The sequence below is a fragment of the Nerophis ophidion genome, linkage group LG05, assembly GCF_033978795.1.
Source record: "Nerophis ophidion isolate RoL-2023_Sa linkage group LG05, RoL_Noph_v1.0, whole genome shotgun sequence".
In the NCBI taxonomy this organism is placed as follows: Eukaryota; Metazoa; Chordata; class Actinopteri; order Syngnathiformes; family Syngnathidae; genus Nerophis; species Nerophis ophidion.
Genome location: NC_084615.1, coordinates 49,816,906 through 49,831,834, shown reverse-complemented (window position 1 = coordinate 49,831,834; position 14,929 = coordinate 49,816,906). Strand labels below are relative to the sequence as shown.

Here is a 14,929-nt window from a genome sequence, read left to right as displayed (position 1 = left end):
TAGCTGAGATAGGCGCCAGCGCCCCCCGCGACCCCGAAAGGGAATAAGCGGTAGAAAATGGATGGATGGATGGATTTACAAGGTAAGACGGCGATAACATTATTTTTGTTTTGTTTCTAATGAAATGCACATTTTGTGGGTGACAGTTTGTATGTGTAAAGAATGCAGAAATGAAACATAACCCGTAAACTGCCGCCAATCAAATGGCAAATAATTTACGCAGCGCGCATACTGTATTTTTGTAAATCTGATTCGGATTACGTCACCAGCTATAAACCTCACTGCATGTCACTGATTCACACTCACATTCATAAATACATGTTAATGCACATTTATGTACATAAATACACTCTTACAATCATGCTTTAGCAAACACATTCCCAAATACACACTCGCATCTCATATGGGCGTCTACATTACGTCTACATAATATCATTTGCCTGAGTGACTAAACAAGACAGATTAAAAAATATACTTATTTTTATTAATACTATTTTAGATTATGTTCAACAATTCAATCTTACATTGATTTTTAAGTGTGTGTATCACAGTGTGTATGCATGCCACACACACTTTAACACGTACAGTACTTTTACACAGCAGGCGAAAGACCGCCGGAGCCGCTCCTGGTGTTGCTTTCATTTGCATTTTAAATGCTTTCACTCTTACAGTGTTCACAGTGCAGCTCATCTACACACCTAAGAGACGCGTGTGTTTGTGTGTGTGCGTGTCGAAAAACAGGTTAAATCACAAATGCTGACTTTTACTGTAACATTGTTTTTGATGGGAATGACGAGTTGGCTTCTAATGACCTCTACCAACAATCCTTACATGAGCAAACACCCTCATTAAGGTTCATGTTTTATTAACATCCATCTATCCATTTTTCTACCACTTGTCCCTTTAACATGTTATTTTAAATTTTTAAATGCATTCTTGCTATAAAAAGTGACCTTTTACAGGGCAATGCACACAATTTTGTTAATTTTAGAGGCAATGAACACCAACATAGCTCACATTATAAAGACAGGGGAAGCATGTGACTTCTCTCAGCCAATAAGCAAAGACAGGAAATGAAAATAGTTACAAGTTAAATATTAACATATTGATACAAATATATTGAGTTAGTATGACTATTTTTTTTAAAGTTACTTTTTTAGAAATAATGAATAACAAATGTTATTGTACTATGAAAATAAAATGTGTAAACATAATTATTATTATTACAACAATAATGCAAAAAGGATAAAAATAAGAAAAAAAGTCTTGAAGAACATCTTTTACAATTGTATTTTTATTTTTTATGTTAAGTAGAAAAAAACATACATATATCTTCACGTGATTGTGAAAATATATGTATATTTTTTCAGATACTGATGTTTTTCTTACAATACATTTATTAGATAGATAGATAGTACTTTATTGATTCCTTCAGGAGAGTTCCTTCAGGAAAATTTAAATTCCAGCAGCAGTGTACAGAGTTGAGATCAATTTAAAGAAAAAAGTAAAAAGTAAATAATGGGGGTTTAAAAGGAAACAAAATAGAGAAATATTACAAAAGAATAAAAACAATGGGAATAACAATATAACAGTAAAATAAGAATATAACAAGACAAAGTAGGCAGTAGTGACCATGTTATGAAAAAACGTATTGCACTGTTAATGTTTTGCATCCCCTGTCATCCTAATACCCCCCGTCTCAGAGAGGAGTTGTACAGTCTAATGGCGTGTGGGACAAAGGAGTTCTTGAGTCTATTAGTCCTGCACTTGTTATTATTGATACTATAAAATATTTTAGGTAAAAATAAGTACTATTGTAACGTACTACCAATTTTTTTCTGGTATTCTCTGACATAGTTGCAGAATTTTCAGGTATTCATATGGAAATGTTAACTAATTTTTTTCTCCATCCATCCATCCATTTCCTACCGCTTATTCCCTTTCGGGGTCGCGGGGGGCGCTGGCGCCTATCTCAGCTACAATCGTATATACTAAATATTTTTGACAACATTTTTTAAGGTTATTTAAATGAAAGAGTTACATTACAGCATGTCAATCTAACTTATTTTATAATGAAACAAAATTCCATTCATAAAAACTATTGTAATATACAACAAATAATTTTCCGGCAAATATGGTAAATTTCCAAGTATTTAATTAACACAATTGTATGAAAGCTAGTATACATTTCTTAAAAGTCAAAAAAAAAAAAAAGATTTGGTGTTGAAATTTAAAAATGTAATATTTCGATTAATGAATTAAAATTAAACAATGAAAGTCAAACATGTTGTCAATATAGTATAAGTAAAATAAAATCATGATAACAATTAATGAAAAAAAAAGTTTTTCTAATTATTTTCTGGTATTCTGTCAAAATGTACATTTCCAAGTTTTCAAACAAAATGTTATTGAGTATTACATCCAGTAGTTTTTATTAAAAAACATAAACAATTTAACTAGTTTCAATTAAGTATAAAAGCTAAGTATATTTTATGTCAAAAAGAAAATCATAATTAATAAATTATATTTACACTTACAAATTTGAATTAATCTTGATTAGTCACAGGTTATTACTCACTTGCACAATTTAAATCAACTATAGAGACAAAAGCAATTTTATGTTCAGTTTCATACAGGAACATTTTTGAAATGTTTTGCTTGCATGTACTACATTTGCTCAAAACTTGCTAACAGTTTTAGCTATAGAGTACCGTCAGGGTTTATTTTGACATGAAATTTGCCAGTGAGCATGCCAGTCTGAGTCTCCTCACTCATCTTGGCACTGACTATACACTGATCTGATCACTGAGCATCCACGTTAATGTAAATGAGCAAGCACAGTCTGATTAATGTGTGTGTATACATGATTAATGGGATAATGTTTTGTGATTAATCACATGAGTAAACTAGGAATTTTTGACCGCTCTAGTTTAAATGCAATACAACAATATAATGACTTCTCATGTGGGCTTTGTAGAATATAATAATTAGTTGTTGAAGAAACAACACAACATGTTTCGTGGTGGCCTTTGACGGAGAAAACCAGCAACATGAATTTGAAAAAGTTTTGTTGTCTCTTTCAGGACAAAAGTAGTCTTGCAACAAGTTTCACCATCAAACTTTCCAAATTTCTGTGCTTTCAACACAACCTGCAACAATTTCCTTCACATTAACACACAACTATGCATTGTGTGTGATTCTTTGTGTTTGTGCTGTCTGACTCACACACAACCTCACTGTCCAAACAGCTGATAAGGTCAAAGCCGAGAGGAACATCCAAGTGAGGCACCAGCTAGTCTACCTGTGGACACATCTGGGGACAAATGCTGCTGTCCCCTGGTGTGTGTGTGTGTGTGTTTGTGTGCGTGCGTGTGTGTGTGTGTGTGTGTGCGTGTGTGTGTGTGAGTGAGAAGGGATCCTGTGGATTGTTGTGTGGAACAAAAGGAGCCTTAATGACTGAAATCCTGCAAAAGGCCCGAGAGGGAGAAGGTGTTAAAAGCGATACAGTGGAGGACAAGTTGAGTCACGCCCAGTCTGGACAGTTCACCCCCAATCCACAACTTGGGCAAAAGTCCACTTGACTCCACCTTTAAAGGACTGAAACCATCTGAACACTTTTAAAGCCAAAAGACACAAATGAAGACACTAAAAGTACTTAAAATACGAATGAAATTGTGTTTTCTGTTTTATAGCACTTTAGAAACAAACACATTTCATTTCATTTTTCAAGATTTTTCACAATGAACTGATGGAATATGAATTAGAATAGATAAAAAATACAATATAGCCTGCAAATTCAAGTAAAGAACAAAATGCAATACTAATGACTGGCCACATTTTTGCAGCAAACACAAAATATTGCAATACAGATGAATAAATCCAAAATAAACACTGTGTATGAATTATTTATAAATGAATCCCAAAAATGCCACACAGGTGTAAGTGTAATATGTTCGATCAAAAAAGATTTGTATTTACAAAAATATAAATATAAATATATTAGAGTGATTACATATTTTATTATAAATCAACATATGAAATATGTTTTTGCTTTTAACATTGATTTTCTTTTGAGTGTTCATTTCTTCACCTGTTGCAGGAACTGTAACGTGAACTTTGTGAAATGATAAATAATAAATCCATCCATCCATTCATTTCCTACCGCTTGTCCTGGGCGATGCTGGAGTCTATTACCATGAATTGATTAACGTGGACCCCGACTTAAACAAGTTGAAAAACTTATCCGGGTTTGACCATTTAGTGGTCAATTGTACGGAATATGTACTGAACTGTGAAATCTACTAATAAAAGTTTCAATCAATCAATCAATTGGCTGCATTCGGGCGGAAGGCAGGGCACACCCTGGAAGCGTAGTAAATGATGAATCATTAAATGTTTTAATATAAATCATGTTACAATACTAAAAAATAAAAAATGTATTATATATATATATATATATATATATATATATATATATATATATATATATATATATATGTATGTATATATATATATATATATATATATATATATATATATATATATATATATATATATATATATATATATACTTCACCTATTCCTTTCTTCACCTGTTGCAAGAATGGTGATGGTAGATTTGTTATTCGATAAATATTATGTATTATAAATGAATGAAATGGAATGGAATAGAAATAATGGAATGGAATAAATTATCAACTCTGCATAGAATGTGTTGCTTTTTTGGTGACACCCAACAATTGGAGTTATAAACTTTCAAACACCCACGCTGTGAATTAAATATCCATCCATCCATTTTCTACCGCTTATTCCCTTTCGGGGTCGCGGGGGGCGCTGGCGCCTATCTCAGCTACAATCGGGCGGAAGGCGGGGTACACCCTGGACAATATGTGAAAAAAAATCACAAAAAGGCCAAATATGTTTTAAGTGTTTTATAAAGTATGAAATAGTATTGCTTGTGAAAGTTGTTCTATGTTTAAAATTCACTATAAAAATATAGATTATTATTAATGAGAAATATTGGATACATTATTACATGATTTAGTCTTATTTTGAATCGAAATATGCCTAAGATAAATATATTAAAAATAAAAACTATAAAATATGACACTCTTGTCTTATAATTTAACCTTTAAAATTAATTAAAAAAAAACTACTAATTTATTTCTCTACTTGTTGCAGAAATTATAACTTGTAATTTGTTGCATCATAAATACAATAAATGAATGAAATTAAAAACAAAATACACAAAAAATATCCAAATCAAATCATGAATAAATTAACAATATTGATTCTTATTATTGTGAAATAATATTTTGTATAGTATTATATGATTACATCTTATTTTAAATGTAAATGTTTAAATGAACTATATTAAAAATAAAAACATATACCGGTATACAAAATAGGACACGTTTGTCCTACAATTTACCCTTAAATTTTTTTTTTTTACTTATTAATGTTTTTTTCTGCTGAAATAATTGTAACTTGTAATTTGTTGCATCATAAATTCAATAAATGAAAATAGAATACAAAATGCACACGAATATCCAAATCAAATCATGAATAAATTGACAATGAGTTGCAAAATCGTGATTATTTATTTAATTGAGTTTGTTATTAGAAAAGTTGACTTTTTCAGTTCATCCCCAAAAAAATCAAGCTAAAGAAAGACTAAAACGTTGAATATTGTTTCACTGTCGAAATGTTGAATACAGTGTTAACGTTTATTTTTTTAATAATAAAAAAAGCAACCTTGAACTGTTGATGAAAATCAACTTGTCCTTTTGTTCGCACTTCACATTGAAGTTGACCCTGAGGAGAGGAGGAGGAGAATAGGAGGAGAAGGGGAGGAGGAGAAGGGGGGGGGGGGTCTTATCTTGCAGACACACAAAAAAAAAGAAGAGATGGTCAATTTCCTGGGGAGTTTTTTTGCATGTTTCATTCATTGTGAGTTTGTGCAAGATGGAGTAAGGACGCAGCCAGAAGAGAAGAAACAACATTTGTTCTTCTTTCTTTCGACAGAGAATTCTCTCAGGTATTTTTGCATTTTTTTTGGATTCTTAGCATTAACAATGACGCTTCTTGATCAACTAAACTGCATTAAGATGTAACATCTCGCAAGTAAAATTCTTCACTGATCATGCAAACAAACCAAGTGAAATTTTTGCTTTTATTACACTTACTATAGTTATGCGTTAATATGTTTGAATGTTTAAATCTTGTTTTTGTTAAAAAAAAATAAAATAAAAAAAACTTTAGCTCCTTCCTTGTTGACTTAAACGTGTTTTTTCCCCCACTGTAGTTTGTTGGATTAATGAACTTGATTCCCACAATTTAGTTTATGTTTTCTTTACTCAATAAGTACAAATAATCGATGCAACATTACAATAAATTATTAATAAAAAGGAGCAAAAATAAGTATAAACGTATATCAATTCAAACAAATACATTTGCAACTAATCAAATATAGAAAACTATTAAAATCATATTTCTATTTCTAAAATTACAACAAAAACATGAGCTAATTTAAAGTCATATCTTTTAATCATCGTGACTTTTTTTTTTAAATACAGAAAGATTTATATTGTTTTGTTCAATAAATAATCACCTTTTGTTCCTATTTGGTTACAATTCCATCCATCCATTTTATACAGCGTTTCCTTCTCGGGGTCGTAATTATTTTCTCTTTTTAATATGGTTTGGTAAAATTTTCACATGTGCTTTATACAATTATTTGTAGAATATCATTCTGTACAAGTTCATTAAATGTCAAGTTAGTTAAATATGTGCTTTAATTCTACTATACATCTCAATTCTGTAAAAATAATATTTACTTTGCATTAGTAAGTAAGTAAAGTAAGTACATTTTATTTATCAAGCGCTTTTCACAGATAAAATCACAAAGCGCTGTGCAAAACATAGGTCAAATAAAAACAATTCAACTAAAACAACAGGAGCAACATCATAAAAAAGATACAAAGTGGATTAAAAATGATTTTTAATACCTGGGATTTATATAGCGCTTTTTTAAGTACCCAAAGTCGCTTTAAATGTGTGTGTGTGGTGGTGGGGGGTAGGGGGATGGGGGATAAAAACAACTTTATTAGAAAAGAAAACTAAGATAAGCAAGCAAGAAAAGAAAAAAAGAATAAAGAAACACTTAGGGCAGGTTCAGTTTGGAAAGGCTAGTGTGAAGATTTGAGTTTTTAGGGTGGTTAAGAAAGTGCATTAACTAAAAGCTATACTAAAATGAGAAGTTTTCAAATGTTTCTTAAAAGTTTCAATACAGTCAAGATCACGGAGGGACTGGTGCAAATTGTTCCAGAGTCTGGGAGCTATAGCCTGGAATGCCAGGTCTCCACAGGTTTTAAAATGAGTTTTTGGGATTTTTAGAAGACTCTGGCCTGAAGACCGGAAGCTGCGCCCTGAAGAGTAGGGGCATAGCAAGTCAGTGATGTACTGAGGGGCCCCATTACTCCACATTTCAATGTTATATGTCAGATGTGAAACAAATATTATACAACATATACAATGCTTTTTTAAAATTCAAAATGTCCTTTACTTTATGTAAAATATAACAAAAGTAATGTATTATTGTCAATATACAGTATATATTTTAACTTTTGAAGTATTATAGTTAACCTATTGATATTAAAGCCCCTGTTGATGCTTTAAATAGCGTTAACGAGCTTAGCGTTAACGAGCTAACTAGTTGTTTAAATCATTTTTATGAAATTCTGCCCCCTAGAGAATAATAATATTGGTGTGTCCTTATTGAATCAGTATACATGCTTCCTAAAAAAAAGTCTGACTCTCCAGATCTCTTCTGACGTGCTTCTGTGATCCCATCAGAACTTTGCAGTCATGATCCAGAGAAAGGAGGTGGTCCTGTCAGTCTTGAAGGATCTCCAGGAGGCCACAGAGAACGCAGGCCTGGAGGTTCTGACCAGGAAAGCTTTGGAAGTGGATCAGGTCCTGGCTCCCTTCCAGCTGCCTCGCATGCCCTGCCAGGACTTCCCAGAGTGGGTCAGAGTGGACAACATCGCTCAAGGGTTGTACCCAGGGGACGCACCTGTGGACCTTCTGCCTCTCCACTGCAAAGGAAGAGGCAACCTGTTGTTTGACGCCGCCAGCATGTTGCTCATGGGCAATAGTGCACTCGGCTTGGAGCTTCAGGTAGCATTTTGGTTCCCTTTGGATTTTTTTCATTTGGCTGGAATTAGTGGTAATTAATTAAAGTTAAAGTACCAATGATTGTCACACACACACTAGATGTGGCACAATTATTCTCTGCATTCGACCCATCCCCCTAATCACACCCTGGGAGGTGAGGGGAGCAGTGAGCAGCAGCGGTGCCGCACCAGGGAATTATTTGTGGTGATTTAACCCCCAATTCCAACCCTTAATGCTGAGTGCCAAGCAGAAAGGCAATGGGTCACATTTTTATAGTCTTTGGTATGACTCGGCTGGGATTTGAACTCACGACCTACCAATCTCAGGGCGGACACTCTAACCACTAGGCCACTGAGTAGGTTATAAAAGGGAAGCGTCCCTTTCATCGTCTCAATGGCAGAATTTCAGCAGTCGATGAAGATACCTATTCATTTCCACAATTTTGATACTTATTCGATACCATGCAGTGTTAAAATAAAATTAAAAAAAAACATTTAATTGATTACATTAAAGTATGTTTAAGATCACAGTGCTTTAACATCTTTTTGCAGTATCAACTGCCGAGGTAATGTAACTATACATTCAAAAAAGTACAGCAGTGTTTTATAACATCCCAGCATATCAAAACAAACAATACTTAACTTATAAAGATGATCATAAATAACAATAGTCAACTATTTTACATTTCAAAAAGAACTTTCGAGTACCGTATTTTTCGGATTATAAATCGCTCCGGAGTATTTGTCGCACTGGCTGAAAATGCATAATAAAGAAAGAAAAAAATCTATATACGTCGCACTGGAGTATAAGTCACATTTTGGGGGAAATTTATTTGATAAAATCCAACACCAAGAATAGATATTTGAAAGGCAATTTAAAATAAATAAAGAATAGTGAACAACAGGCTGAATAAGTGTACGTTATATGACGCATAAATAACCAACTGAGAAGGTGCCTGGTATGTTAACGTAACATATTATGGTAAGAGTCATTCAAATAACGATAACATATAGAACATGCTATACGTTTACCAAACAATCTGTCACTCCTAATCGATAAATCCGATGAAATCTTCTTCCTCGATGTCGCTTCTAAACAACTCTGCCAACTCCAAAGGTATGCGCCGCTTCCTCTTGTTGTTTTCTGCTGCATATTTCACTACGTCCATCTTATAATCTGCAGTACATGATTTCCTTTTCGGTGCCATTTTTGTTCAGCCCTTCTCAGTTTTTATACTGAAATGATCCAATTTAATAGCTAGGGCAGTAGCATATAGCATAGAGCAGTTAGTATTCCATGACCCACAATGCACTTCTGCCATGACCCTCCCCCGCCGAATTCTTATTGCTTGACGTGTATGTGACGATTACTGACATTTTCTTCGTCTCTTCCACCAATGAGATAAATAATATTTGATATAGGGACGGCGTGGCGCAGTGGGAGAGTGGCCGTGCGCAACCCGAGGGTCACTGGTTCAAATCCCACCTAGAACCAACCTCGTCACGTCCGTTGTGTCCTGAGCAAGACACTTCACCCTTGCTCCTGATGGGTGCTGGTTGGCGCCTTGCATGGCAGCTCCCTCCATCAGTGTGTGAATGTGTGTGTGAATGGGTAAATGTGGAAGTAGTGTCAAAGCGCTTTGAGTACCTTGAAGGTAGAAAAGCGCTATACAAGTACAACCCATTTATCATTTATATTGCACGGTAATGTGTTAATAATTTCACTCATAAGTCGCTCCGGAGTATATGTCAAACTATAAAAAAAACTGCCATTTATAGTCCGGAAAATACGGTATGTCAAACAAACAATATTTGTTGTTAATATTCTTTTGATATGGTAGTAGTTTGACATCGTCATGTTATTTGTAATGGTATAGGCCGATAAAAAGGCTAAAACATATTTAAAGACATATCTTTGAGTCTTTATTCTTTATTAGAGTCAACATTTCAACCTTTTCTCATTAAGTTACACATTTGTGTTCTATTTTTTACATTTTTGTTTGTTTTGTTTCTACAATGAGCCATTACAAAGAGCTGCATTCAGCAAATGACCGTCATGCCAAACTTTGCCTGAAAAAAGTACAGCATTGGTGTTCAAAGTGTTGCCAGATGAGAGAAGAGTGTCTCTAAGATATACAGAGGTGGTAAAGGTTTTGGTTGCACGCCTCTGGAGGTTTTCTGCACACTGTGATGATGCACACTCCCTGGGCTTGTAGTGGTGGAGCTTATATAATATGCAAAAGCAAAAAATACACCTCTCTTTCACTTTTAATATGTACCTCTTCTTGCTACATATAGCGACAAATTGGTTAAAGTGCATAACTGATCATTTCTGACACGTCTTATTCTCTGGCAAACCAGTCGTGTATGGAGTGTGCTGTCAAGCGGCGTTATACCACACCTACAGTTGTGACACAATGGCTTTTATCATTTGTAATTTCTCCTTATTATGGCTTTGAAGGTCAATGTCTTGTCTTGGTGTTTCCCATCAGTTCTGACACCGTGTACAAAACCTCCCCCTAAATGTCACCTCTACGATTGCACAATCACCACCTTGGCTGGGAACCCTTGTTGTAAAAATGATGCAGTTTTTAGTATCCCACTCACAGAGTTCTGGTTCCAGTGGTATAGTACCTAAGGAGTGGAGCGAATTTCTCAGCACTGTAGTATTTGGTCAACAGAAAATTGTCATTTTCATAAATTTCACTAATGATAACTCACAGTAACCATTTTGTATGTTGCTGACAGTCAACGTAAAGCCGGGTATCCTCCATTTTGTGTGTCACATATTTTAAATGGGTTGTACTTGTATAGCGCTTTTCTACCTTCAAGGTACTCAAAGCGCTTTGACACTACTTCCACATCTACCCATTCACACACACATTCACACACTGATGGAGGGAGCTGACATGCCAGGCCCTAACCAGCACCCATCAGGAGCAAGGGTGAAGTGTCTTGCTCAGGACACAACGGACGTGACGAGGTTGGTACTAGGTGGGATTTGAACCAGGGACCCTCGGGTTGCGCACGGCCACTCTCCCACTGCGCCACGCCGTCCATATGTTAGCTTTGTTGGATTTCTTCTTGTTGACGCTAAATTCCGTTTTAAAGTTGTGCCTTTTATCCTCCACAGGTGAGGACCGTAGTGGAAATGGTCCTGTGGAAGAGGTACTACCTGTCAGGCATGATCGACTCAAAGATGATGCTGCAGGCAGTGCGCTTCAGCCTCTGTGCTGAGGAATCAGAGGAGATGCTAAACCTGCCCGCGACCGTACTGGAGGCCATCTTTGATGCCGACATCAAGGCCTCGTGCTTCCAGGGCTCCTATGCCAACATGTGGCATGTGTACGCGCTGTCGTCTGTGCTGCAGTTCAGCATCTACTCTATTTACCCCATGTTCAACCTCAAGATACGGCCCTACTTCAACAGACTCATACGGCCAAGGAAGTGGCCACAGGACTCCAAGACACAAACTCTGCACATCATGTGGTCTGGGGAGCTGAATTCCGAGTCCTTGTTCAGACCAAATCATTTTGTGGCATTGGTAAGAGCAAGTGACTTCACAGTGAAATGTCCCGACAGCGAACCAAGGCTCTCGCCAATGAAAAGTGATGAACCTCCGAACAACCAGCCACAGTTTTCTTATCCCAGTCTGAAGGACAAGTACAACATCACTAAAAGGACCTTTTACCGCTGGAAGAGGCAGTCTCAAGAGCACTGCAAGAAATCGGCAGCCCGTTACGAGGCAAAGTACTTTCTGCAGGCATGCTACATGGAAGGAAAACTCCTCCCACTGCACCAGTTCAAAGCATTCTTTCCTGAAATCTCCCGCTCGTCTTACTACAACTGGAAGCACGAGCTGCTGAAGTCTGGGGGAAACTTCTCTACATCCTCGTCCACAGGAGAGGTCAGTCCTGGGGAGAGCACAGAGCAGGAAGTCTGGTCCTCGCCGGAAACCAGGCAGGACGAGTCAGACCACCACGACAATGTGGCCAGCATGTTTGGCCTCAACATGGCCGTCCTGGATCTGGACAGGGTCCAAAATGTGGTCCACATGCAGGAAGCCAAACGCTGCTTGCAGAACTGCATCGCCATGAACACCTCCTTACCCTTCAGGATCTTCAAGCGTAACTTCCCGGGAATCTCCAGATCCACCTACTACAACTGGAGGAGGGAAGCCATGTTGTTCAGCAGAGGTTACAAAGCCAGCGCTTGCAGCAGCGAGGACAGCTCAGATGTCGATAAGTGCCACAGTCCTAAAAGTCTCTCACCCACCCCCCATAATATCGCTCGGGATTTTGTGCCCAGAACAACAATCTTCAGGCCGAAGCATAGAAGTTTCCACCTGGCCTACGTGGGTAAGAAACAACTGAGAGACGGCGCTAAACTACTCGTCCAGAAGTCAAAATTATCCTTAAGCAAGTTCAAGCTCAGGTTTCCGACCTTGTCTCTTTGCTTCTTCTGGCTCTGGAAGAACAGCAGGAGGAAGTCGAAGGCAGTCAATCAGAGGCCAGAAGCCCCTAAGGTGGAGCAAAGGCCCTTGACCGTCGCCACAGAAATAATGATGGCAGATAACCACAGGGTGTTCCCATTTATGGTACCTCCCACGTACGTAGCTCGTCCCAACATAGCTGCCTTCAACGCCCCGCAACCCCAGCGCAGCCACGTGGGGGCGCCGCCGGACGAGCGCATGCTAGATGTGGTAACGCTGGCCAACTTCAAGGCCAAAGCCAAGCTGTTCCTGCAGCAGCGCTTCGAGGAGAAATCCTTTCCCAGCTTCAAGGAGTTCCGCTCCTATTTTCCCTTCACCCCACGCTCCACCTACTACATGTGGAAACGGGCACTGCATCATGGGGTGTCGCTGGTTCACGGCTAGAGCATTGGTGATGCCTATTCACACCCCTTCCTCCACCTCCTGGTAATTTGCACATGTGTGGAAATGTTGCGGGCGTGTTGGAGGCCTGTAGGCAAAAGGCAGTTCAAAGTGTGGATTCCCTGCTAAGCACCGTACCATGCGCCCTTTACTTTTCATTGTAAACTATGCGCATGTTGTTATGACTCCATGTTTTTTGAAGATAATTCTGACATTTGAGGCTTTTGATGCGACAGCTGCATGATTAAACGGGTACCGCACTTTTTCGGGGAATTTTGCCTATCTTTCACAATCATTATGAAAGACATGACGAAGGATATATTTAATTTTTACTGCATTCTATCTGGTAAATAAACGTACATAAAAGTGCGCTTACAACAAAGCCAATGGGAGGTCCACCATTTTTCCGCCCAGAAAAGCCATTAAATAACCATCCAAAAACCGCCAACAAAATACGTTTACATTTCATGACTTGAATATTAACCAAGTATTAGTGATATTGTTATTATAAGCGCTAACACAGACACACTATTTATAGCGGCGCAGTGATCCCTACCATGTGTGCCAATCATTGGCTGGTGAGCTGCTTTCTCATGTTGGAGCTCTTGGAAGTTTACTCTATATTATAAATATTGTCTCTCACCTTGATAGTAGAAGGATGAGGATGTAATCCGACAAATTTGTACATTTAGGAATCCAATTTAGACACGGAAATGGCGAGAAAGACACAAAAAGACACTCGGTTCTGCCCCCCCTTTTCTTTGCGAGTATGATTCTTAATCCAAACAGGAATATAACAAAATTCTAGCAGTCGGCATCTTAGTGACATCTTAATGACATTTTATTATGATTGTTGGCTCTCATAAAGTCGGCAATGAGCAGTAATCAGTGATGTTGTTGAAGAAAAAAAGCGAATGTTGTGATGCGGTTTTGAAATTATTGTGTTGTATGTTTAAAATAGGCAGAATACGTAAATTATAAGTAAATATATTTTATAAATTAGCCTGACAGTACATTACATATATACTTACATCATGTATATAAAACCCTAATGTAGGTTTTGATGTTTTTTCAAGGGCTTTATCAGCAGAATAGAGCGACTGCCTTAGGCTCCCTTATAAGCAGACTTTTGTGATCGCATGTATTTAATATTTAGAAAGCAAAAAAAAAAGAAAAAAACGAGTGTTCTTGTCTTATGATTCTTAAAATTGTGAACGATGGGCAAAATTATCCCCAAAAAGTGCAGTTCCCCTTTAAGGTACATTTTTGATTCCCACAACACACTTGTTGAATGTCTTGACCTCAGTGCACCTTCTGGTCTGTTTTTGACGGATTTAATGAAGATATTTAATTCTTTCTATGACCACTTACACCAAAACTACCTACTATTACGATAATCTAGTATTTTTCACACTCCAGTGTTTCGAATTACCTCAGAGCTGATGTATTTATTTTCTTGCTTTGTATAGGGGTATGGGTGAGGCAAACTGTGCTGTGTTGGTAAAATAATAAACCGTGCACTGCCACCGTCACATTTCTCGCATTATTTTATGCTGAATTACACCACATCTTTTTGATGCAAGTTTCGACAGTAAGGTACATGAGAGGCTTGAAAGCAAAATGCTCGGCGTGCAAACGAGTGACTTTTAACAATAGCAGGCTAGGTTTTGGGTTTTTTCTCTGTGCAGCTTTATTGTGCTCATGCTAATGAAGCTAAGAATGGTCAGGAGAGGAGAGAAGGGGGTTGGAGGTAATTGTATGCAAGGGGATCAAGGTGTTGGAGATAAGACACTCAAGTTTTCATTCAGGGGGATGCTGGAAGAGCAGGGACAGGGTGGGGGTCGAGACTTGAAACTACGACTTTGATCAAGTGATACTGCTT

At 37.2% G+C, this 14,929-nt stretch overlaps 1 protein-coding gene across 4 annotated transcripts in view; it reads left to right on the top strand.

The window, feature by feature from the left end:
• Window positions 1-14,579, top strand: part of vrtn (vertebrae development associated) — a 39,698-nt gene extending 25,119 nt beyond the window's left edge. For all 4 annotated transcript variants that reach the window (XM_061901292.1, XM_061901290.1, XM_061901289.1 and 1 more), the window contains 3 exons: window positions 5,965-6,037; window positions 7,855-8,178; window positions 11,308-14,579. In XM_061901292.1, the coding sequence (XP_061757276.1) occupies window positions 5,965-6,037; window positions 7,855-8,178; window positions 11,308-13,050 (2,140 nt within the window). In that variant the 3' untranslated portion in view covers window positions 13,051-14,579. The remainder of the gene's footprint in view (window positions 1-5,964; window positions 6,038-7,854; window positions 8,179-11,307) is intronic.
• The last annotated feature ends 350 nt before the right edge of the window (window positions 14,580-14,929 follow it).